Source organism: Myotis lucifugus, unplaced genomic scaffold, assembly GCF_000147115.1.
Source record: "Myotis lucifugus unplaced genomic scaffold, Myoluc2.0 scaffold_7, whole genome shotgun sequence".
Classification (NCBI taxonomy): domain Eukaryota; kingdom Metazoa; phylum Chordata; class Mammalia; order Chiroptera; family Vespertilionidae; genus Myotis; species Myotis lucifugus.
In genome coordinates, this window is record NW_005871055.1 from 14,257,853 (window position 1) to 14,281,235 (window position 23,383).

Here is a 23,383-nt window from a genome sequence, read left to right on the forward strand (position 1 = left end):
ATTGTGTACTACCTATGAATATTTATGACTATCAGAAATTACTGGTATATGCGAATAAGTTGAATTTTGACAAAGAGCAGTCAGAAAATTATATTAAATTTGGCACATGATTGGAACATACCATGTAGTTTGAAATTTTTACTATAAGCCTTTCATTACTTAGTCCTAATGGTAAACATAATTTTTTAATATATTAAAATTTTAAACTAAATATGACCAAAAGCAGTAGGATTTATTAAAATATTAATAAATTGCTAACATCTTTTCCCCCCCTACTCTTTAGATTAAGCACCGATATAACAGAGAAAAATGTGGTAAACTTTTATCCAAAGGAATCAGCAGAAGCCTTAGAATTACAAGATTCTGCACTGAAGTATGTTGAACTTTTTAAACTCAATGTTTTCTCTTTTTACATTGAAGTATGTGTGCTTTAAATTCCACTTTATATCTTTTTCCCTCCTCATACCTACAGCGGTCAAATGCAGCTGGAGCCATCTCCGGTGTGTGAGGTAAGGCTGCTCTTGGGTTCAGCAGAGCTGCGTGCAGTGTTCTGCACAGAATGGTGGCTGCCACCTTCTGTGAAGATTGATCCTGGGGCAGAACATTCCTAAGGAAGACTAGTTCAAGATCTGGTTTTCAGTTTTCCTGTTTATCTATTATACTTCACCTTCCATTAGAGATAAGATTTCCATGAAATTCTCTAAATTTTTGTGTGTGTCACTCTTGCTCAGTCAGGCGACAGCAACTAAGATCCATAGGGAGCCTGCTGTGTGTCAGAAACTGGAGGTAGGACCAGTCAATGTAGATTTTAGAGCCACGAATGAAACCTATGAACTGGCCAGACGCAAATTAACTAGAATGGACTTGAAAAACAAGAAAATGATTTGGGAAATGCCTAGGTCCTAGGAGGATTAAAAGAACATAGCAAAACCAATGGACACAAGACCTTGTCGGGGGAGCGGGTGAGGGCATGTGCTGGGGGTAGGGGAGGCTGGGAGAAGGTCAATTGGCCGGAGGGGGGGCGGGGGAAGGAGACATATGTACTACTATCTGTAATACTTTAAACGATAAAAAAAAAAGAACATAGCAAACGAAAGTGGTAGGGATGTTTACAGACAGAGTAAGAGTAAAGTTACATTGGGTGAAATTGAGTTGTTGAATAAAGCAGTTTTGACAGAAAGCTAGAGATGAGCCTAGGACAGCGGTTCTCAACCTGTGGGTCGTGACCCCTTTGGCGGTCAAACGACCCTTTCACAGGGGTCGCCTAAGACCATCCTGCATATCAGATATTTATATTACGATTCATAACAGTAGCAACATTACAGTTATGAAGTAGCAATGAAAATAATTTTATGGTTGGGTCACAACATGAGGAACTGTATTTAAAGGGCCAGAAGGTTGAGAACCACTGGCCTAGAAGGTATCAAAGAAACAGTCCTAGAGAGGTAGAAACAGTTGAGAGAGGTGCCTCGAGAGTGAAACAGGTTACAACCTATTTCATCCCTTTTCAGTGAATGGGTTTAGGATGGCTAATTGTGGTACAAACTGATTCATGTCCCCTGAAATGTCTGAACAGGTACTGTAATAAAGCACTTTCACACTCTTAACTAGCTAAGGATCTGTGTTCAATAAGGGGGAAGAGAACTGCGGTTGAAACAGCTATGTTCCCAGAGCCAGAGCCTATGGTTTCATTGTTAAGCACGGTGACTTAGAATTATACTGTTTCAGTTACATATCAAAGACTTGCTGACTAGGGGCGACTATGTGTAACTTCTCTAATCTTCACCTTCATTTTCTGTAAATTGGGATTGTTTCACAGCCCAGGAAACCTAAATGGTAGCTGGTACTGTTACTCCACTACTGTATATTGTTCCTGGTGTGGTCCTTAGACAGAATCACTGCATCACCTTCTCCTTGAGTGGAGGCTCATAGAATTACCCAATAGTGCAGCGTCAGGAAGTCTTTCATTTGAAGCTGCCCTGGGCCCATTTCATCAAGCTCCTTTCGAGACATGCTGCCCAGTGTGTGTGTGTGTGTGTGTGTGTTTTAAGCCTCATCCAAGGATGTTTTTATTGATTTTAGAGAGAGAGAAAGAGAGAGAGAGAGAGAGAGAGAGAGAGAAACATGGATTGGTTGTCTCCCGTATGCCCCGACTGAGATCCAACCTGCAACCTTTTTGGTGAATGACAATCCAACTAGCTGAGCTACCTGACTAAGGCCCCACTTTTTCTTTCTTTCTTTCTTTCTTTCTTTCTTTCTTTCTTTCTTTCTTTCTTTCTTTCTTTCTTTCTTTCTTTCTTTCAAGCTGCTTATTTGGAAATACTGTAACCTTATTAAAGTTTGGGGAGAAATTACAGATTCTACAAAAGGTTACAAAAACTTACAACCTTTTACCCAGATTTACCTGTGGTTAACATTTTACCACATTTGCAGTCTTATTTATTCTCTGTCTCTGTCTTCACATACATTGCTCTTTTTTTGAAAATTTGAGGGTAAGTTGTATACATCATAGTCCCTTATTGCTAAACATTTCAGTGTATGTTTTCTAAGAATAGGGATTTTGTCTTATATAATAACTACAGTTATCAACTTTAGATAAGTGTTAATCTACCATCCATATTCCAAATATTTAGGCTGATCTAATGTCATTCATAGTGGATTTTCCCCCCTCCAGTGTAGTATTCAGTCTAGAGCAGGGGTGGGCAAACTTTTTGACTCGAGGGCCACAATGGGTTCTTAAACTGGACCGGAGGGCCGGAACAAAAGCATGGATGGAGTGTTTGTGTGAACTAATATAAATTCAAAGTAAACATCATTACATAAAAGGGTACGGTCTTTTTTTTTTTTTAGTTTTATTCATTTCAAACTGGCCGGATCCGGCCCGCGGGCCGTAGTTTGCCCACGGCTGGTCTAGAGGCAGATAGTTGTCAGTATCTATAGTTTCCTTATTCTGGAACATTTCCAAAATCTTTCTTTGATTTTTATGACCTTGACATTTTGAAGAATATAGCCTTCCTCTTTTTTTTTATTTTATAGGATGCCCCTTATTTTGAGGAACAAAGGTCCCTTATATTTCTTCATGATTAGATTAAGTTTCTACATTTTTAGGAGATGTTGTGTTCTGACGGTATCGCATTTGGGGGCACACTGTGTCCATCTGGGCCTCAGTGGTGATGCTAATTTGATCGCCCAGTCAAGGTGACTTCACTGTATAATTTCTGTTCTATTTTATCTTTGTAACCAATGAGCAGTCAGTGAAAAGGTATTTGGAGACCATGTTAGTATCCTGCTGCAAACCCACTGTTGACTCAAGTAACATAGAGGCCCACCTCTGTACTTGATTTTAGGAGTTACCAGGAATACACAAAACCTCTAGAAAAAAATTATCTCCACTCCACCTCTGATTTACATTGTTTGTGTTAATTTACATTGTTTTTGGTTGAATGAGGATTCGTTTGGTATAAGAAATTGTTAATTTTCTTCCCTTTCTAGGGCAATTCTGTGTTTGTGACAGACATATCTCCATGATTTTAAAAACGGGAAGGTGTATTAGCTGGCTCTGATGGAAAATGGAAGTCACAAAGAGGAGGGGGAAAAAAAAGAAATTAGTGGATTAGCTAGTGCTAATGATTGTGCAGAACTTAAATGTGATCTTCATTCATGAGTTGGCTATTTTTATATTCTTTCTTCCATCTCATTCAGGAATAAAGCAATATCTTTACCATAGTCTTGAATGAATTAGTATTTGTTGAGTACTTGTGCTGGATTCAGCCTTGTTTTTGTTGTCAAGGACTTCTATATGAAGGATATGAAGTTGCCCTCACTTGAAGGCACGTTAAAAATTGTGGAGGGAAAACAAATTGTGGAGGACAGAAGCCTTGTATATTGACACAATTTAGAGAAGACTATGAGATGATTTGTAATCCTCAGTGTTCTAGGTGGTCTGGGAGATGGGGGAAGGGATAGAGTTTAAGGAGAAGGAAGTAACCTAGATCTGGGGAGCAGTTGGGTTTGAATTTGGTCCCAGGAGGCTGTGCTGAAAGAGGCAGCATAGCCATGGTGGATTCAGGACAATGAGGAGTGGGTGGTGCCAGTTAGATAGGTGAGGCTAAGATTATGAAGTGGTTTATAATTGGCAGCACATCATATCTCACCATGAATATACTTTAGAAAATTGTCCATATCTTGTTTGGATAGCATTGACATCCATTCAGAAAGAATTGCAAATAACATTCTTATATACAGAAATAATATTGAATTGGGGGGTGGAACAATAGGAAAAATTAGAGGAAGGAGTTGTTTATGGAGAGAATCAAACCCGAAGTTACTTTGAGCAATTCTAATAAATCCTCTTAATTGGGTAGGGAAATTAATGATGATTTATTCTAAAAATATGTTTTATTCTTGTATTTGTCAAAGTTGGGAATATTTTTTAATAGCACTCCTCAACAAAGGACTAGGAAAAGATATCTTAAATGTATACTAATTTGGTGTAGTCTCTATGAAGATATTGATAATAGCCATCACCAAATTTTTTATTGAGGTGCATCAATGGGGTTTTTGATTACCATATAAAGAAGGTAGATCTGAGTAAAGTAAGCTTTTGTTGTGCAAGCAAACTGATGTTGAATTGACAGCATAAGAGTTCCCCAGGTAATTTGGGATCCAGGCAGTATGAAAACCTCCCAATGAGATTCTGTGTATTTGGGAACTACTGCCTTGAACCATTTCTAAAAACCTGTAGTTAAGATGGGGGTGGAAGCCTCCAGGTGGCTGACCTTCACAGGTGGTTTGGGCTGGCGTCTTTGCTCTGGCAAATTCTTTTGCTTACTTTATGTGATACCTTAGATGTATTTTTCTGTGAATATAGCTGCATGTTTTTAGAAAATGTAAGTAAAACCTACTTAGCTACTTAACACACGAATTAATTAATTCAGTATATAGTCATTGAGTGCCTATGTGCCAGGGATATGATGGAAGTGAGAGAGACATAGTTCTTGCCTCCATAATTTTATAGTCTAATGAAACATACCATGCATTTTTGTTTTTCTTTAAGGTGCAAAATAATCTAACATCACAGAGTAATGGGAGCGAGTATTCTCCAAATAAGGTAAGTTTCTTGAAGATTAATAAAAGCTGATGTATTCTTTGAAGCCTGAATTGGAATACCTTTTATAGAAACATATAGTCTAAGACTGTCATGATTAATGAATTAATTGTATTGCAGATTCTATATGGGAATCTATCTCATTAGCTTTCAGAGCCTTAACTGGCCCTATCCATAAATAAAGATTAATTTTATAAGATATATTTTGAAAACTAACATGGGAACATCTTTATATAAAAAAAATGAAAATAGTTCAAATAGGCAACATATAGAATGTCTAGTTTTCCATCAGTGATTCGGTGAGTGGTTTGCCTGTAGATAGGGATGGGGAACATCTGGCCCAAGGGCCATATAAGGACAGCCTGGGAAATCATTTGGTTTTGCCCTGCCAAGGCAACCACAGGCAGGGCTCAAAATTCAATAAATCTTGGAACTTTTTTTATAACAACATAAATTTATATTAAGTGAATTACATTAGTGAATACTGTTGTAAATATCCCAATGGCTCTTGGCGGAATAAAGGTTCCCCACCGCTGCTGTAGATGAGAGGTGTGTTCAGTGTTATGAGTCTTTATCAGATGTGCTCTCTGTGAGGTGGATGTGAGTGTGTGCCTGTGTGTGTGCATGCATGCCCGTGAACACATCCATTCTGGGGCAGAAAAGAATTGCCAGTTTCACATGATTGTAAAATCTCTCTATATAAAACCCTAAGCGACTGGTCAACTGTTTGACCAGTCAACAGTTTGACCGGTCGCTATGACACACACTGACCACCAGGGGCAGACGCTCAATGCAGGAGCTGTCCCCTAGTGGTCAGTGCGCTCCCACAGTGGGAGCACTGCTCAGCTGATGGGCTCCAGACTCTGGGCTCACAGCTGGTGAGCACAGCTGCAGTGGTGTGAGCCTCTCCCACCTCTGCAGCAGCGCTACCGGCGGTAGGCGCAGCAGGGCCAGGATGAGCAGGAGTAGTAGCACTTGCCTCTTAGCACACTACTACATCCCTCAGGGGATGTTGGACTGCCGGTTTCAGCTAGCCTGTGGGGATCGGGCTGAAACCACCAGTCCGACATCCCCTGAGGGGTCCTGGATTGTGAGAGGGTGCAGGCCAGGCTAAGGGACCCCACCAGTGCATGAATCTGTGCACCGGGCCTCTAGTATTTTTATAATGATCAAATAAAAAATTGAATGGTTCCCCCCCAAAATAACCTTCTGTTGATTATGCCACTCAAAGCATTTGCATTGATTTTCATATTATTTAGTCAGGACTTCACACAGCAGCAAATTCAAAAGGTTGTGGTTTTATTAAAATCCTTGAGCATAGAGAAACATGCATAGTTCTACTTCAGTTTTTTACAAAATTTCCTTTCCTTGTAACAACACAGATTAGAGAAAACTCCCCTGCAATCTCTCCTACCACCAGCAGTACAGCTCCGTTTGGCCTGAAGCCTCGATCAGGTAAACTAAAGCCTCAACGTTCTTAAACTTGTAAATAACTCAGTGGTTTCTCTTTAACCTTCTAAATGTACACAGCCTTGTCAACTCTGGTGAGTTTCAGTCCTGGTGTCAGAACCTGGCTACAGCTTGGGAAGGCCAGATTTGGAACCAAGTTTTTAGTGATTCAGTTATTAATAGTAATAGAGATCTATTATTGATATCAGCGAAGAGGAAAAAGGTGTTGGGACATATAAGTGGGAAAGAAATATTCTATTGAGTTTTTTTTTAAAAAATATTTGTATTGATTTTAGGGAGGAAGGGAGGGAGAAAGAGATAGAAACATCAATGATGAGAGAGAATCACTGATTGGTGCCCCCACCCCCTCCCTGCCCCCCCCCACCCCCCGCCACACACACACACACACACACACTGGGGATCAAGCCCACAAACTGGGCATGTGCCCTGACCAGGAATCAAACCATGACTTCCTGGTTCATAGGTCGACGCTCAACCACCAAGCCACACCAGCTGGGCTTGATTGAGTTTTTTTAACCCAGGGAAGATGAAATAGCTAGCCCTTTGCCCCAGTGGTTCTTGATAAGTTAAAGAAAGGTTTCGGTGAGGGTGACTTCCTTTCTGAGACATCCCTCATTGGTATTCTGAGCCTTGGTGTAGGGCAGTGATGGCGAACCTATGACACGCGTGTCAGAGGTGACAGGCGAACTCATTTTTTTGGTTGATTTTTCTTTGTTAAATGGCATTTACATATATAAAATAAATACCAAAAATATAAGTCTTTGTTTTACTATGGTTGCAAATATCAAAAAATTTGTATATGTGACACGGCACCAGAGTTAAGTTAGGTTTTTTCAAAATGCTGGCACGCCGAGCTCAAAAGGTTCGCCATCACTGGTATAGGGTCTGTGTATTTACTTGTATAACAGGGTGATAGATCATTTCAAGGCTCATATAACTGGCCAGGAGTCTTTTTTAAAGAGCCTTTTTGCTTATATTACCTACTTTCTTCTAATTTCTTATTAGTGTATTCACAAATGTAAATTATAGCAATGTGCAGACTGAATGTTGATTTTAAAAAGAAGGATTATGTATAAAAAAATTTGGTTCCTCTGATTTCTCCACGTATTTAAAATTCTGGCACTTTCTACCTTCTTTTAGGTCCCTCTTTGTTTTCATATTTTTGATTCTTAGGTCTTTTGCATATGCTCACTACTAATGCTTTTAACTAAGTACTAGAAAATAACTCAGGCACTTTTAAGCAAAAGCTAGTAAAAAACTCAAATATCATTGGATTTTTCAGTAAAGCATTTTGGCAACAATTGAAGTTACACATGTGTATATTTTGAAAAAGGCTACCCGTAAAGAAAACAAAGATAATTCTTTTATAAAGGATTTTGTTTTGGAAGCAAGTTGATTGATGGTCACCCTGTGGCCAGGTGTAATGGTTTCCCTGCCATTTTGAATGGGCTGTAAGACAAAGCTATTTGAGAAAATGCTTGGATGTGGTAAAGGTTGTTAGTAGGCATTTTATAGAAAAGTGTTTTTTTTAATTACAAAATAAGTTCAAATGAATAGCCTCCTCATTTTTGGAACTGAGATCTGGGCCAGCATCCATTTTCATGGTCTCAGTGTGTGCTAAGAGGAATGGCGGTCACTCAGGGTATATGTCATCCGTGCCTTGAGTGATCGCCACACACTGAGGACCTCATATTAGGCTACAGACTTTCCCCTAATCCTTACAAAGCAGTTTTATACAATCATAAAATAAATATTTTCTAATTGATTAAATCAAAGTTGAATAGATCTTCAAAAAATAATATTCTTTTGAATATTGCAATTTAGTTGTAAAATTGTCTCAGTGACTTTTTATTTCCTTGTATGGAATCAAAACTCAGGCTATCAACATTGTACTTTACTGTTAAGCCATTTCAAATTCTTTGTAGTCGTGAAAAATAAAAGGGGTATTTATTTTGAATAGCAGAAAACAAAGACAATGTCCTCTCCAATTGCAACCCTTCTATAATGCAGACTAACTAATGTGGAAATTGTTCTAGTTGTTGAAAGCTTGGTGGAGTTTGGTTGCTGTAAATAAAGCTGATTTATCTTCAGAACATCAAGTGGATTTTGGAACTTTATAAAACTGGAATTATGTATTGGGATTTTTTTCATTTTATTTAATAATATTAAAATATTACAGTGTGTACTTTTCATATTTTCTAGAAAATAATATATACAGTAATCTTAATTGAACATGATATAATTTAAAAAGATAGAAATTTTTTTTTGATTATCTTTTGGACTTTTAAAAGCCAAATGATTTTTATCTTAAAGTTCAATATATGGATTTATGTGATTTCTGTGTTATAAATAAAAACAGACTGATCAAATCAGCAAGTTAGAGTAAGAACTTATATTTTTAAAGTAGATTAGTAGGTTACTTCAAAGAACATTTTTCTCTCTCCTGTGTTTTCCTCCGAAGAAAGACAGCCGCATATAACTAAATATTTATTCCTAGAACCGTGTCCACTTATTTTACTGGCCCTGCCTTATAATTGCATAACATTTTCTAGTTATAGTTCATTTAACTATTTCATAAACATATAATTACTATATGCATATTTAGTGCAAAGAAAGATGTTATCATTTCAAAAATAACCAACTCAGAATGCTTGAAGTTGAATGACATTTATTGGTTAATGAGATTTGTTGTTAAAGAGACTCTACTAGTACCCAGAATTGTCTTTATATGAACAAATATTGAAGACAGTATTTAGATGTGTGTATGTCAAGTGTTGAACAAAGAGTTGGCTAGATTCACCTATCAATAAAGCATGCCAGTAGACTTAGGTGTCTTTAAAGAGAAATTTTATATTGCCTCGTGAAAAAATTTCACAATAATAAACACTGATTCTATAATAGTTTTGTTGTTAAATAATAGATACAGCTACCCATATTTTGTACTATGTAACCAAATTTTTTGTGTGAATCATATTTGCTAAGATTGTTAGTTATTTAGAAGGTCTCTGAAAAGGATCTTTTGCTTTTTATCTATAATCTGTGGGTACTCTTTTTTTCTGCTGACATGATTCATTAGTACTCGAAGTCTGTGGGCTTGTGGAACTATTAAGATTAATGATATTAACTGCATGTGAAGTATATGATTGATAAGTACTAACACTCAGTTTTTATCATTCTTTTTATTCCATACACCATCTTTCATTATTTTCCTATATTGTACATTTGAAATTAAATCCCATAATATGAAATTCACTTCATTTCCATATAATCCTTGTGCCATTTGTGGAATGCTGCTGCCCCTTTGGTTTTTCCTGGTCCTTGTGCAACTATACGTGGACTGGCTCTCTCGCTCTCCTGCAGACCCAGCCCTCACTCTTCCTCCTATCTCCTTCAACACACTTACACAGGCACAAACATGGGACAACTCTAGCTACAGTGTTCCATCTGAAGGAGACAGTGACAATGGTAGGTGGCTTTGTACCTTTTCTTCAATGTGCTTATTAATAAGCCAATTAATATATTGAGCACTAATTTCTGTGCAGCTAAAGATAGAGCTATATTCACTTGCATGCCCGATGAAAGAGTTATTGAATAAACCTGGAAAGGGAAGTCCAGAAAAGTGCATGTGTATTGTTCTCCAGCAGTTTGTCAAACGTCTTTTAATTATTTTGAATATTCTGAATTTGGACAGAGCTTTACAATAATTTCTTCTCTATTTTTCTGCTCGAATTTTTTGGCTTGTTTGCTTGTTTACAAAAATCTGGGGTTTGCACATTTGGATTATCTCTGCTTGCTCCCACATCTGAATGAAATGCTTTTAGACTTTGGTCTTTCATTGTCTGTGCTTACTATATGAGATTTTTAAAAATATATTTTTATTGATTTCAGTGAGGAAGGGAGAGGGGGAGAGAGATAGAAACATCAATGATGAGAGAGAATCATCAATTGACTGCCTCCTGCACACCCCTCACTGAGGAGTGAGCCTGCAATCCGGGCACGTGCCCTGACTAGGAATCTAATCGTTACCTCCTGGTTCATAGGTTGATGCTCAGCCTCTGAGCCAGCCAGGCCTGTATGAGATTTTTAAGGTAGTTGCGATGTGCCATGGCTGATCCTAGGTTGGCATGCTGAAAATAAAGTTAACATTGAGAAATTTCTAAAAATGAAGAGAATTCACTTGTCTTCTCATTTTTTTGGTTTTTGAAAATTACTTGCACATTTTGATTTTTAATACCTTCTACTTTTTTTAGTGTAAGTTTATCTATATAATATTTAAGAATGGTAACTTGGCCTGAGAATAAATGTACAAATGAAAATTGAGGACATCTAGTTGATATATTTATGTCATTAAATTTTTTAAATAGCTTAAGAGATGAAAATAAAATAAATATAATTTATTTAGAGTTACATACCACATAGTTGAGTCTCTATTAGTTCATATTTTAAACATTTTACTTCAAGATACATACATAGTGGTAAAAGTAATGTCAAATGAAATGGAGAGTATGATTTACAGGGAAGAGAAGTGAGATGTGAGATATCAACACAATGCAAACACAATAGGAAGATATATTTCCCAATAATAGTTTTTTATTATTTCTTTTTTAATTTTTAAAAATTGATTTTAGGGAGAGGGGAAGGAAGAGAGAGAGAAACCTCGATATTTGCCTCCCATACATACCCTGACTGGGGAACGAACCCGCAACCTGGGTATGTGCCCTGACTGAGAATCGAACCCATGACCTTTTGGTGTATGGGATGATACTCCAACCAATTGAGCCACACCAGCCAGGGCAATAATACCTTTTAAAATCTAAGTGTGTTATATATGTAATACATAGAAAATATGTATTTAAAACATTTGCTGTAATTTCTGGTCAAAATTCAACTGTAAATGCTTTTCCAGTTGTCTTATTTGTAATGATATGTATATCTTGGCAGGTTAATTATTAAAGGAATTTTATTATTTCATATATTTCTAAATTTTTTAACTGAAAATAAGTATGGTTGCACAACAAAACAAAACAAAAGTCCCTCATATTATTCTGTTTTAAATTCTGGAAGTTAAGGAGGGCTAAATGGAAACTTTCTTGAAAACTGTTCTTTTACTTAAAAAAGAAAGGGGGAGACATTTTTGTTTTTTCAGAAAACATGGCTATTTGTGGATCTGATGTTGTTTAAAGGAGATAAAGCCTAGAATGAAAGATTTATGTGTGATTTGGTATTTCCTTAAGAGTGATATCTGAAACTGAAGGACTTTTTGTTGTTGTTTTCAAGCTGGAAAAGGTTTAGACATCTTATGTAACAGTAGAATGTCTATCATTACAGATGAGCCAACTAAAACCAGAAAGATGAGGTGACTTGTCTAGTCACATTGCTAGATAGAGATGGAGATGGGCCATGCCCGGGGCTCCTGTCTATCATATTTACATTCATTCTACAGCTGTTCATTGAGGACTCTTTGTGCAAGTTACGAAGTCAGAGTGCTTCCTTTTTAATGGAGAGAAACAGATCTATACAGTAAGAGAGAAAATGATGTGTACTGTGAGAGAGACATAAGTAAATATGACATGAAAGAATAAAAACTGTAGGTAATATAGTCAGAGCTATTATAATGGTCCCAATTCAAATTATTCTCTCCTAAGAAGCCCAGCAAAATAAGCACGCACTTAAGTGCTTTGTAGATTTATTATTAGCCTAAAGACTTTGTTTTAAATTTTCATCTATCCCACAGTAATTAATCCATTTCAAAAACTAGTAGTAGTTGTATAGTTACGGTTTGCAATAATTTTATGTACATTTGAAATGTTCATTTAAAAAACCACAGTTCAAATGTAATTTAACACTTTGTGATTAATTAACATCATAGAGACAAATACCCAAGCATGCATTTTGTATTTTGAATTTAAGATGAAAAGCGATGCCAAGAAATTAAAACCTAGACACTATTGCATATCTTTTATCTCACATAGTGCTCCAACAAGGTGTAGACTTGAATTGTGTGCTGTTAAACAAAAGCTTATGGTTAATTTAACTTCCTGGTAGTTTTGTATTCTGAATGAAATCTGCCAATAAAAACATACTGAAAATATTAAACATGCAGTATTAGATAACATTGCCCCCAGGAAAAAAGGCAAAGGAAAATCCTTCAAACATTAGATTTTTTAAAACAGTGTTGGGGCTCCCCTTGCTGGCTAGTTTGCATATTGCTCAATTCTGTCTATATTCCTTGACTTTTTTGGGTAAATTTGGTTGACTTCTTTTCTTCGGGTGTGGATTATTTCTAGATTTTACATTTTAGTATATATCCCTTGTGGTTGCTGTGTTTAAATGGAAAATTTTTTGTTGGGCCCAGTATGGTGTGCGGACAAGCTTAATGCATTTACAATTTCTTCTATGCTTCCTATTTCGTCAGACTTTCCTTCGTTTCCCTTTGCTTCGTGAACTTCTCATTTCTCCCCCTGGATTACTCTGCCCTCTTCCTTTTCCGGTCTTGCCTTTGTTTTTGAAATAATTGCTCTCCCTTCCAGTGGGGTTTGGTTTTCCTGGGCCTTGGTGACAGCCTTTTGGTGGCATGTTTTGGGATCTTTTTGCCTGTGACTTCCTTGGATGGCTTGAGGCAGAGGTTCAGCCCCATGCTGACTCCTCTCTGAGGTTCCAGAAGACATTATGTACATTAGATCACCCCCTTTCTCCATAACTCTAAATCAGGGGTTTATTAAGATGTGTCAAACTTTCGGTCTTTCACAGAGCGTTAAAATGCTGATTCAAAAATTCTAGAACTGATTTACAAAGAAAATACTGAGACATGTGAAGTACAATGAAAGTCATTTATAAGATGGTTTGGTCCAAAGATACAAATTGAGATTAAAATGGCACTGTTGGGTGAGCGTGGAATAATTGATTTTATGGAATGGACTTGAGTTTTTTGTTTTTTTATTTGAAGTATATTTGTAAACAATATTCAACCTAAAAAAAAGAATAAGTTGGAATAACTCTTAAAGTGGCTCATAGGAAATGCTTGTCAAAATAGAATAATAGTCGCATAACCTTTTTATTCTACATTATTTACATTATTGTGGATGAGATTACTAGAATTGTATCATGCCAATGCAGCCTACTACCTTGTATTGATTTTTAAAGTTGGAGTTCTCTGCCCAAAATTTCCTAAAGAGCTCCACTACCCTTCTCCCCAAACACACATACATAGTCTAATGGGAGCTAAATATGGCTCTTACCAGCTCTTTGCTCCCTCTGTGTGCATGGAAAGGTGACAGTCTTAATAGGATAAAAATCTCAAGGGAGAAAAAAAGTTCAAGTTTAAATCTCCTCTGGGTTTTGTGCCATAATAAAACTCAGAGAATGGGTTTCACATAAGAAATCTCTAGAATTGCTTTACATATTTAAAATAACACAGGTTAATGATTTGTTGGCTAAAATTTTTCATAAGCTTGAGTTAAGAACTAAGTGATGATACACAGGATTACATGTTTGAGTGTGGAGTACAAAAATTCTGCCTTCTATCATGCCAGTGACAGCGTATACAAAAAGTTAGCTCTTTAGAGATGACCATAGATTCCTTTTAGAAAAGTTAGCAAGATTAGAGGCAGTTAAGAGATTATTGTTGGCTTCAGGCCCTTAAAATTACAACCTCCAAGTATCGCAACTAACAGTGGTGCTCCCTCTGAAAGGAGTTAAGCCTCTGGCTGCAGAAAAAAGGTATGCTCTAAACCAGTGGTCGCCAACCTTTTGGACCTCACGTACCACCGGTCTAAACCTCACAAGGATAACATCTTTGAAAGACTAATACAGAGGGTACAAAATATTCTACATATATAAGCAAGGGTCAGTGACATGCTAGAAGGCAGAATTTTCCACTCCACACTCAAACATGTAATCCTGTGTATCATCACTTAGTTCTTAACCCAAGCTTATGAAAAATTTTAGCCAAAAAAACATTAACCTGTGCTATTTTAAATATGTAAAGCAATTCTAGAGACTTCTTATGTGAAACCGATTCTCTGAGTTTAATGAAAAGACTGAAACCTCGAGTGTAATGTAAATGAAAACTTAAAATGAAAGCACTGGGAAAATAAGAGAGGAAGGAAGTCTTTCAGAGAGGTGAGATGGGCCGGCTCTGAGGATGAGCCAAGCTCTTCCCTGGATTCAGTTTATTGCCACACAACCCAGTCCACACAACCCAGTATAATTTTAAATTATAATCTTTTTTAGAATATTTGAATCATGCTTTCATGTGGTGTCACATTTTTACCATTATTTCTATGAGTGGTGAATGAATTATTTGGGATAAATAAAGAAACCATTTGCTTAATTTAAATATGAATAGTGTTATGGCAATCTACTCTAGACACACTCCATAAAGGCTTTTTTTTCCTTTCTATTATAGTGTTTCTAAGACCTCAGAGAAATTTGGAATCTATAGACCCGCAGTTTACAATTCGGAGGAAAATGGAACAAATGAGAGAAGAAAAAGAACTGATGGAACATCTCCGTGAGGTACCCAAGGAATATTATATATTTGAGTAATAATTTTCAGAATTGAAGCAACATGGTAGTTAGGGGTGCCTCTCCCCCAACCATCGCCACTAAAGCAGTTGAAAATCTGAGTATAACTTTTGACTCTCCAAAAACTTAACTACTAAATAGCTTGTTTACCTGAAGCATTACTAATAGCATCAACAGTTGATTAACACATACTAAACATGTAATATGTACTGTATTCTTACAACAAAGGAAGCTAGAGAAAAGGAAATGTTATTAAGAAAATCATAGGAAAAGAAAAGACATTTACAGTACTATACATATTTATCAGAAAAAAATCCTCACCTTAGCCGGTTTGGCTCAGTGGATTGAGCTTTGGCCTGTGAACTGAAAGGTCCCGAGTTCAATTCCGGTCAAGGGCACATGCCTGGGTTGTGGACTCAATCCCCAGCAGGGGGCATGCAGGAGGCAGCCGATTAATGATTCTCTCTCATCATTGGTATTTCTATCTCTCTCTCACTCTCCCTTCCTCTCTAAAATCAATAAAAATATATATATTTTTAAAAATCCTCATATAAGTGGGCCCACACAATTCAAACCTGTGTTGGTCAAGGGTCAATTGTATTTTTTAAAAAACAGACTTTGAAGCACTGCAAACAGTGCTAGTTTCAAATCTAGCCAGGTCGCCTACAGACTGTTTGATATTGGGCAAGTCACTTAACATCCCTGAGTGTCAGTTTTTTCATGTATTAAAATAATAGTTCCAATCTACCGTAGTGTGATTTTGTATGTAATATATGCGATAATGTAAATAGAACTACTTAATGCATATGTATAAAGCTAGTATTATTTCAATTCAGGCATACTTTAAACTAATGCGCTGTTTTTCAGTTACTTAATAGTAATATTCCATTAATTTAAAGATGTTTTAAGTTATCCTCACTTTATATCCCAAACTGGTCAGAACTTTTCAGTCAATCATTTAATGGAAAAACTAATTGAGTTCCTACCAATCATGAAGTCACGTGCTGGGTAACATTAAAGATTTTCAGCTCTGTGATGATAGGGACCATGGCTAACGTTTGACCACTTTTTTGCCTAAAAAAACACGGCGGGTGGAGGGGGACAGTTTGTCTTCTCTTTTAAATCTGCCTTTAGCTGCCTTAGGTTGGAGAATAAATTTTGTCCTATAATCCAATGTGAAACTTCCAGTATTTTTCACAAATGAGATAAAAACTGCTATAATGTTGTTGGAGCTGTGTACCAAATTCTCATTTAATATGTTTTCCCAAATTACAAAGGAAAAACTATAACTCCTTGGCCTCCAATTTGAGTATACAATTATCAGTTTATAAGATGTAAGAGGACACTATCAATCACATATCTATTCATATTTGCATATTTTATTAATTCTTCAGGGAAAATGCTATATTCTTTCAGAAATCATTTACTTGTCACTTTTTTCCTTTTTAAAATAACATTTTAATTGAAAATATAATAGGAAATAATGCTGATTGGAGAAAATAGAGAAATGCTAAAGAAAAATAAATCCTTTTGTATCCCACTGCTCAAAGACAAGCACTGTTAACATTTTGGCTTCTACTGGCATTCTTTCTACATTTAAGTTGTTTCCGAATTGTGAGCATCTCATATACAGTCATGTGCCACTTAACAATGGGGATATGTTCTGAGAAATTAGCAGGCAATTTCATCGTTTTGTGAACATCATTGAGCACACTTACACAAGCCTAGATGGTTCAGCCTACTACACACCTTTGCTATATGGTATACCGCTGCTGTATATGTGGTCCATCGTTGACCAAAACGTCCTGATTCCTCCACAGAGCATTGAGATGAGACTCAAGGTCAGCCTGCACGAAGACCTGGGGGCTGCGCTCATGGATGGTGTTGTCCTCTGCCATCTGGTCAATCACATCCGCCCGCGATCTGTTGCAAGCATTCACGTCCCCTCACCAGCAGTTGTAAGTAACACTACAGAAAGGGAAACTACTTTTTACATAAAACAGACTCTTTTGAGACAGTGTTGCTGGCTAACAATGCCAATGGGATCATCTGCTCAGATCCTCTCTGTTGGGCCCCAAACCACTTGAAGAGCAGAAAGGAATAAGTCTGAAGGAAGCAATATTTTCACTGTTAAAGGGAGAATATTTAAAATAAATGTGTCAGTGACAGAAAATGAATTTATTTCAAATATAGAGCAAATCATATTTACGAAATTACTGGTTGGGGTGCTAATTTTAAGACATTAGGGACTAAAGATTCATTTCTTACCAAGGGTTATTTAGCAGTGAGAAGGCTTTGGGAAAGCTGTTTTTTAGTTGGTAGCTTCTCGTTTGAATGGGGTTTCTTTCCTTTATTAGCCATTGGGGATTTTAGGATAGCTCTGAAAAAATGTGGGCTCTGTGTAAAAAATCATTACTGACCTGTCAAGCTGGAGGCTGATCAGCCGTCGTTAATGCAACAGTTCCTTGATCATTCACTGTGCTCCAGGGTACATTGGGGGCATTGGGGGAATGATGGGAAATGTGAAAATAAGTGAGACTCCATTAATGCCCTAAAAATATTTGTCCCCTCTGTAGGGGAGATAAAGCTGGCAAATGGATCCTCTTCCTGTATACACAGAGCCTGTTACCATCCAGAGGAGAACTATGGAGTCACTTTTATGGTCAGTCAGATGAGTGTGGAGAATCAGGGATCAGCTTGTCCTGGAAGCCTATATCGGGTTCAGACAAGTAGAGAAGAAAGAAGAACGTCTATTCACACTATTTGCTGTTCTTTAGACAAGGCAGGAAAAGAGTAGGGGCTAAGACTTAGGATTTGGATTCAAATTCCAGATCTGCTCATAAGCCATATGTCTTTGGGAACGTTATTTAACCCCTCTTAAACTAAATTTGCTTTTCCCTATGGGAAATATTGTGAGGATGAAATAAGGTACTACATATGATATACCCACACATGTAAGCCATTCTTATCATTAGTGTTAATAGGGCAGATTTTCAAAATTCGACTTCTTAATCCCAAGGCATAGTGCTCATAAAATGACCACGTGGCAAGGGCGCTGGGGGAAGCCACCTGCGCCCTCCCTCGGCCTCCTGGAAAGCCTCACTTTGGCACTATTTGTCCTAATTTCTTTCCTCTGTTCTCTTAGCTGATGATGCCATTTCAACTCTGTTTCTTTTTTATACTGTTGAACATATTTTTCCTTTGGAAAGTTTGATCATTTTTGCTTCAGAAAATGGGGTGTGGAATGACCAGTTTGTCTTCTCTTTCAAATCTGCCTCTAGCTGCCTTAGGCTGGGCAGTAAATTTTGTCCTATAATCCAATGCGAAACTTTCTAGTATTTTTTACATATGGGATCCAAACTGTTATAATATTGTCAGAGCTGTGTGCCAAATTCTCATTTAAATAATTTCCCCCCAAAGTATAAGAAAGAAACTATGATTTCTCGGCTTCCAATTGAAATGTACAATTATCGTTTTGTACGGTGTAAGAGGACACTATGAATCATGTATCTATATGCATTTGTATAGTTATTCTTAAGGAAAAATGCTACATTTTATTAGAAATCCTTTGGTTTTTCATCTTTATTTTTCTTTCACATTTTAAATGAAAATATAATGAGAAATAATGCCTAGTTGGCAAAAAAGAAAAAATAGAGAAATGCAGAAGAAAAATAAATCATCGCCCAAAGACAATCAAAACATTTTGGTTACTATACTATTAGCACTTTCTGTATTTAAGTTTTTTAATTGTAAGCATCTGATATATATTAATTGTTTTTAAAATTTATTAAAACCTAAATATTTCCCATGTCACTAAAATTATTCGTAAACATCCATTTTAGTAGTTGTAACATATGATAGCATATGTTATGCTTCCTTTTTAGAAATGCAGGCAGTTGCTAAATGTCCACTCTTTGAAAATTCTTCAGAGAGCATCTTAAAGCCTCTTTGACAAGGCCCAAGCCACAGTGTCGTGTGGCGTGCTATCTCTACGGCAGTGTTTGCAGAGGCTGCTCTCTAAACGAGAAGGCTGCTCCCCACCCTGCCTCCAGATCCTTCACCTGCAGCATCACTAGCTCTCATTTCTTCTCTACCGTAGTGTTTACAGGACGCAAGCCATTCTTGACTCCTTAGCACTGAGATAGAGTGTTTTCCTTTTTTTTCTTTCTTATAACAACCTCCCCACAACTAAGACCTATCATACTCTACTGTAATTTTCTTGAACTTGTTTTTGAACTAGACCAGAACTAAGTGACCATGAGGATTGTATCTTTCAGTTTCACAGGTGCATCCTTAGCACCAGAAAAAGAATCTGAGACATAGTAAACACTTGATCAGTCATAAATGGGAGCCTTTTCCATCCATGTGATTGCCAGTTTTTAAGCATGCTAATTTTTCATTCATGAAACCAATACTGTCCATTTTTAATGCCAAACTGAGGGAATATAGTGGTAAACAGAATCACTATTATTGTCAATACTAGAGGCCCGGTGCACGAAATCATGCACAGATGGGGTCCCTCGGCCTAGCCAGTGATTGGGGCTGTTCGGGGCTGCGGGAGGTTGGCCGGTGGTGGGAGGGGGCGCAGGAGGTTGGTTGTGGGAGCACACTGACCACCAGGGGGCAGCTCCTGCATTGAGCATCTGCCCCTGGTGGTCAATGCATGTCATAATAACTGGCCATTCGGTCACTTAGGCTTTTATATATATAGATGCTAAGAATCTATTAAAATAGATTTTCTGAATCTTTGACAATTTGGTAAGCTAACCACTGGCATTGAAGTTGGTGTAATTTTTGATTTTTTGAACTATTGTATTTGTGGCAAGTACTTTTCTAATTGATACTAGGCAACAATCTTAGAATGGGCACTTTCTCACTTCCAAAGATGGAACATTTTCTTTATGTAGCTTAAAGCACACTTTCATTGACTTTACTGGGCTGACCTAAGTATTTTGAATGGTGTTGAGCATCTTTGGAGTTTCAGAACAGACTCTCCTAAATCTTAATTAGGAGGATCAGAACTGCCTCTCAGTTTCCTGTGTGCTGGGCTAGGACCTTTTTGTCTGATATCCCCATATCACATTACCCATTTTGTCCCTTCTCTTTGCATGAGGCTGAATGTAGCTGTCTTGTCCTAAGATATACAAGGTGTGGGCATAACCACCTAACAGCTTCTTGGCTCATCTTTGCAGACCTCATGTCCTCTCCAGCCAGAGTGGAGAATATTTGTTTAGCTTCCAAATTAAATTGTTCCACCTGGAAGCAGGCTTTCTTTCTTTCTTTTTTTCAGGGGGTGGGACAGAAGAAGTTCCTTTTATTAATAAATACTGTGCAAATTTAGTTTTATGAAGATTGGTGCGGGCCCCTAAGCTGTGGAATGAGTTGCTTCACTCTCCCTTGCTGTTAGCAGGGTAAGATCAGTCTTTATAAAACACTAGAGGCCCGTTGCATGAAGAGATTCGTGCAATAGGCCTTCTTTCCCCTGGCTGCCAGCACCAGTTTTCCTCTGGCACCCGGGTCCCAGACCTTCACTCTGGCCACCGCCTTCCATCTTTGCTCTGGACACAGTCTTCGCTGCGGCTGGAGCCTTCAGTCTTTGCTCCTCGCTCCGGCAGGAGTCTTCAGTCTCCGGCCAGAGCTGCTCCTGTAGCTCCTTCCCCCCCGCCCCCCCTAGCTTGATCGCTGCTTCGCCTGCAGACCTCGCCGACGGGCTCCTGGGTTCCAGGGGGCCGCCTTGCCTGCGGCCCGGCTTTCCGATCACAATCACGGGCCACAAGCAAGGTGGTTCCTGGGTCCCGGGGTGCTGCCTTGCCTGCGGCCCGGTTTCCGATCACGATCATGATCACGGCTGCAGGGTCCCGCCCCCCAGGGCCACACATGGGGGTCCCGGCTGGGGGCGGGGCTTAGGCGGCACACGGGGGCCCGGGTGGCGGCTAGCGCTGGCCTGCCCTGCCTGCAGTATGCAAATTAGCTGCCATCTTTGTTGGCTGTTAATTTGCATATTGTGATGATTAGCCAATGGGAGGCGTAGCAAAGGTACGATCAATTACCATGTTTGTCTATTATTAGCTAGGATTGCTTCTATACGTGGATGGTTGGAGTTATTCATGCTTCTTGCCTCCCGTTTTAAAAGAACTAATAGTGGAACATTAAGTTTAGCAGTAAAGCTTTTAAAACATAGCATGTAAAAAATAAAAATGTGTGAATCAAGATGTGCCTGTTATCCATGCCACACACCTCAGAAGTCACCTCGCCAGGGTCAGCACTTTTGTGAGAGGCTCTTGGTTAAGTCCTTAACATCCACCTTGTTCAGTGCTGTTTATCTTGATGTTGCCTCTTTCTAATTAAATTCATTGCTTTAATGGGAAGGAGTTTAATTGGCTACTGAATTTAACCCTTCATATACAAATATAATTGCTGATAGGAAAAGGTGTATTTTTAGATGAACTAAAGTATATCACACAAGAGTTTGGCCCCATAAAAATTGTGTATAAATATGTGTGTGTGAATGCATGTATACAAGCAAATATGTACATATGCAGAAAATTTTGCATATATATATACATGTATGTACTTGTATAAATATATACATATATGCAGAAATTCTGCATATAAGACACATATCTATGTATATACATATATATGTATGTCTTTGTAGACACAAACGTATGCATACAATGTCTGGAAAAATATAATAAAAATAATAATAGTTCTTATCTCTAGGTGGACATTTTTGGATAGATAAATTTTTATTGTCTTCTAATTGCATACATAATTTTTCACCAATAAACCCATATTACTTGTGCCATTTAGAAAGTTTAAATTTTAAGTTATTATTAAAATTATTTCTCTTTTAATAATGCATTATTTTTGCATGTTTGCATTTATAGCCCAAGCTTAGCATGGCCAAATGCAGAAGAAATGTGGAAAACTTTTTGGAAGCATGCCGAAAATTAGGAGTACCAGAGGTAACACCAAACTTGTCCAAATACTGTGTTTTAGAAAAGATTTTATTTATGTGTTTGAACCCACTGGATAGATGTACAACTTTGTACATCCTTTTAATCTGTCTTTCTAAAGGAATATTAAATAAGTCATAAAATTTTAGTTTAAATTGCTCTATTACAATGAAATTAAAATGTCAAGTCATTATGGTCAGTTCTGAAGAAAAGGAAAATATAATTTCTTTGAGGTTTTGAAGTAAGTGTGTAATTCCAAACTTGAAAAAAAAACTTAGTTTGCTTGATCTCCTACTCCAAGAGCAGAAATTGCTGAGGCTTCAATGAGCCTCAGTTAGGTCCCATAGGGTAGAATTTGGAGCTGATGACTTTCCTTTTCCAAGACTCTTAAGCAAAGCAGAGCTGTAGTTGACAACTAATTTGTTGATTTTCATTTTGGGTATGTGGATCAAAATGATCAGCATTAAAATATTAATTATTATTATTAATAGTTACCATTAATAATAATAATGTTTGTATGTTGCTTTATAGTTTGTTAACTGTTTACATTTATATTTCCCTCTTTAGTCTGCTATAGACTCATTTGGCAAGTCCCTATAGCCAGCCCAACTCTAGTTGCTACTTTTCTTTTTCACAAGCTAAACCCCAGCCTCAGCCAATTTGGGGCTTTTAAAGACTTTGCTAATAATACCATAAGATGGTTTCTTAGGGAGAAAAAAAGCAATTCACTCAGGATTTTCGGGTAAGTTGAGAAGTTTATCATCATTGGGATCAACAGAAATTCCATTTCTTGTAATTCCTTCTATCTTTTCTAATGTTCCAGGGATAATTACAGACTCTATCATAAGATACTGTTTTTGAGTATGTGAAGAAATTGCATTTTACTCAGTGATAGGAGTTTATTGAAATTGAGAAAGACTTGACGCCTCCCTCCCTCTCTCCTTCCCTCCCTCCCTCCCGTCCTTCTTTCCTTCCTCCCTTTTCTCCTCTTCCTTCCTCTCTTCCTTCCTTCCTCCCTTCCTTCCTTCCTTCCTTCCTCCCTTCCTTCCTTCCTTCCTTCCTTCCTTCCTTCCTTCCTTCCTTCCTCCCTTCCTCCCTCCCTTCCTTCCTTCCTTCCTTCCTTCCTTCCTTCCTTCCTTCCTTCCCTCCCTTCCTTCCTCCCTTCCTTCCTTCCTCGCGTCCATCCATCCAGCGTTCCTTCCAGCAATCCTACATTCCATCGTTCATTGATTCCTACCGACAGTCAAAAGGAAAGTGACTTCCTGCGACCTTCCTTACAGACAAAAAAGATAGATTGTAAGCGAAAGCGGTGGTGAAGTGG

At 37.7% G+C, this 23,383-nt stretch overlaps 1 protein-coding gene across 1 annotated transcript in view; it reads left to right on the top strand.

Annotated features, from left to right (window-relative positions):
• Positions 1–23,383, top strand: part of LRCH1 (leucine rich repeats and calponin homology domain containing 1) — a 116,866-nt gene that overhangs the window by 82,600 nt on the left and 10,883 nt on the right. Inside the window, 8 exon segments of the mRNA XM_023749185.1 lie at positions 284–373; positions 473–509; positions 5,057–5,110; positions 6,490–6,562; positions 9,938–10,042; positions 14,985–15,094; positions 16,924–17,061; positions 21,994–22,071. Of these exon segments, the coding sequence (XP_023604953.1) occupies positions 284–373; positions 473–509; positions 5,057–5,110; positions 6,490–6,562; positions 9,938–10,042; positions 14,985–15,094; positions 16,924–17,061; positions 21,994–22,071 (685 nt within the window).